This window comes from Austrofundulus limnaeus, unplaced genomic scaffold (genome assembly GCF_001266775.1).
Source record: "Austrofundulus limnaeus strain Quisiro unplaced genomic scaffold, Austrofundulus_limnaeus-1.0 Scaffold2045, whole genome shotgun sequence".
Taxonomy (NCBI): Eukaryota; Metazoa; Chordata; class Actinopteri; order Cyprinodontiformes; family Rivulidae; genus Austrofundulus; species Austrofundulus limnaeus.
The window spans coordinates 15,876-18,114 of NW_013954447.1; the positions used below are offsets into that span (position 1 = coordinate 15,876).

Here is a 2,239-nt window from a genome sequence, read left to right on the forward strand (position 1 = left end):
AAAAAATCAACATATTTACTCACACTCCTAGGCATAAAGTGTGCAGTAAGTGTAATTTCATTTATTAGAAAATCATTTTGGTTTTGTTTTACTGCATTTATAAACAACAGTTTGCAGTAGCAGGGTATGATTATTATTTACAGACTAAATACAGTCCAACCTCTGGCAGCGACTGAATGCAGGAGAACAAATGTTTTTTTTAATAGACCAAAGAAAATATTTTATTAGGCCCACATTTTAGAGAGTTTTCAGACATGACTGTATTTGTAACAAACACAGTGTGATAAATAATTGCACTTTTAACATATTTTTAAAATTATTTATTTATTCTTAATTTTTTTAATGTTTCCTTTCTTCTTTTTTAAATATGGACCAGGGTTCAGTGTCTTTAATAAAGTTTGAATTGAACATGATTTATAGCCTATGTGAAATTAAATTTGTTGGTGAGGTGTTTACTTAGTAAATATGTGTACAAAAACATATGTGGAACTTATATTTATACGTCCCGTGCTCCATGCCGAACACTATTTGGTGCTGCACCTGCTGATCAAGTCTGCACTGGATGCAGACTCKCTGTGGAGGGCTTAATAAGCCACTCACCCTCGTAYCTAACTGGTTTYAGATGGGASTTAATATGGCCRACCCTCCGCRGGAAYGCRCARACTGAGTGAGTAGGGAGTAGGGCGAGTGTGTAGCCACTGGTTGGGAAAGGGCCTAAGAAGCTGACTGAGGGTAACATGGCACAGGAAACTGAACAGGAAATGAGAAAATAAGACAATCCCAAACAAAGAAAAAACAGTGAAAACTACCAATAAAAACCATAAAAAACAAGAATCATGACAACCATAGTTTAATCATATTTTTAATCTCAGTAGTTCAGTGTTTACAATACTAATATCATTGTGTTTTGATATACAGTATTACTTTAATAATGTCTTAATATTGAACTATTGTTGTAATTTATTGCAGTTTTGTGCGAACGATCATCATTGGCAATGTTGCCTCTTTCTGCACACATAGAAAACCCCCATTGGAATTCACTTCGTTATAGCTCCAGCCATGTTTCCATCCAATTTTAATTCGAATTTTGAGTGAATTTTTTAAAATTTGCAAAAAGGATGAAATGAAATATACTACTTTTAAGATTAGACTGAAGACTTTCCTTTTTGATAAATCCTATAGTTAGACTTAGGTTTCCTGAATTATTCTTCATTTCTGCTGCTATAGACTTAGACTGCTGGAGCACAAACTGAGCACATTTCTTCACTCTACTGAGACTCTTAACTGGCCAAATATTATATTATCATGAAAAACACAACATTTGGAAAATATTAGCCAACAATTATTGAATCCCACATCGTCCTTTGCTATCTGAATATTGCAAACATATTTCAAACAGGAACGTGGCTATGGTTCAGGGGGCAGCAATCAAAGTAAATGTGACCATTGTTCTATCTGGTCACCTYCTCACTCATCACTTTACACCTTTACTACAAAAAATACCCTATCAAAGCTGTTCTAATTTAGGTTGTGAGCCTTAATGCTGTCACAAGATTGAATGTGGTTAGAGTTGAGCCACCACTCTAATTATTTGTCATTATCCCCACATGTAAGGTTATAAAATAACAAATATTATATTGTACACATACAAGAACCTTACCATTTCCATACATTGCCTCAAAAATRTCGTCCACAGCTTCCGTCTTAATGTCTGATCCAAAGAAAACACAAAATTACATTCTGTTAGCATTTTTAGCATTTTCCCCAATATGTCTATACAAAACTTTTATATGTTTAAAGGCACAGTGTGTAGGATTTTGTCAATTCTTTTAGCCRAAATTGAGATAATCACTAATGACAATAACAAAAAACATGTCTAATCATTGCAGACAAAGACCTTGTTTTATTATTTTTACCTGATAAAAAGCTGTTTATATCTCCATGGTTGCGGGTCATCACTACAGGCAGCCACCATCTTGTCTACGAAGGCTCATGAAGGACAAACTGCGGTGGCGGCATCAAAAACGGTTTTAGTTGTAATACTATAAATGTAATATTTGTTGTCTGTATTAGCTAAATTTACATGGACAAAAGTAATCGGATTAAACAGCCGTTCAGAATAAAAATGCGTCATGTAAACAGCTGTTCCAATTGTTCTGATCTGATTGAGCTCGATCTGAATGAATTTTTAATCTGAATGAAAAGGGTGGTTTATGCCGATTGATGATCAGAATGAGGT

At 34.3% G+C, this 2,239-nt stretch overlaps 1 protein-coding gene across 1 annotated transcript in view; it reads right to left on the reverse strand.

The window, feature by feature from the left end:
• The window catches only part of zgc:113176 (uncharacterized), a 9,810-nt gene that overhangs the window by 1,392 nt on the left and 6,179 nt on the right, over positions 1–2,239 (reverse strand). The window contains exon 9 of the mRNA XM_014034307.1: positions 1,661–1,711. Coding sequence (XP_013889761.1) covers positions 1,661–1,711 — 51 coding nt within the window. The remainder of the gene's footprint in view (positions 1–1,660; positions 1,712–2,239) is intronic.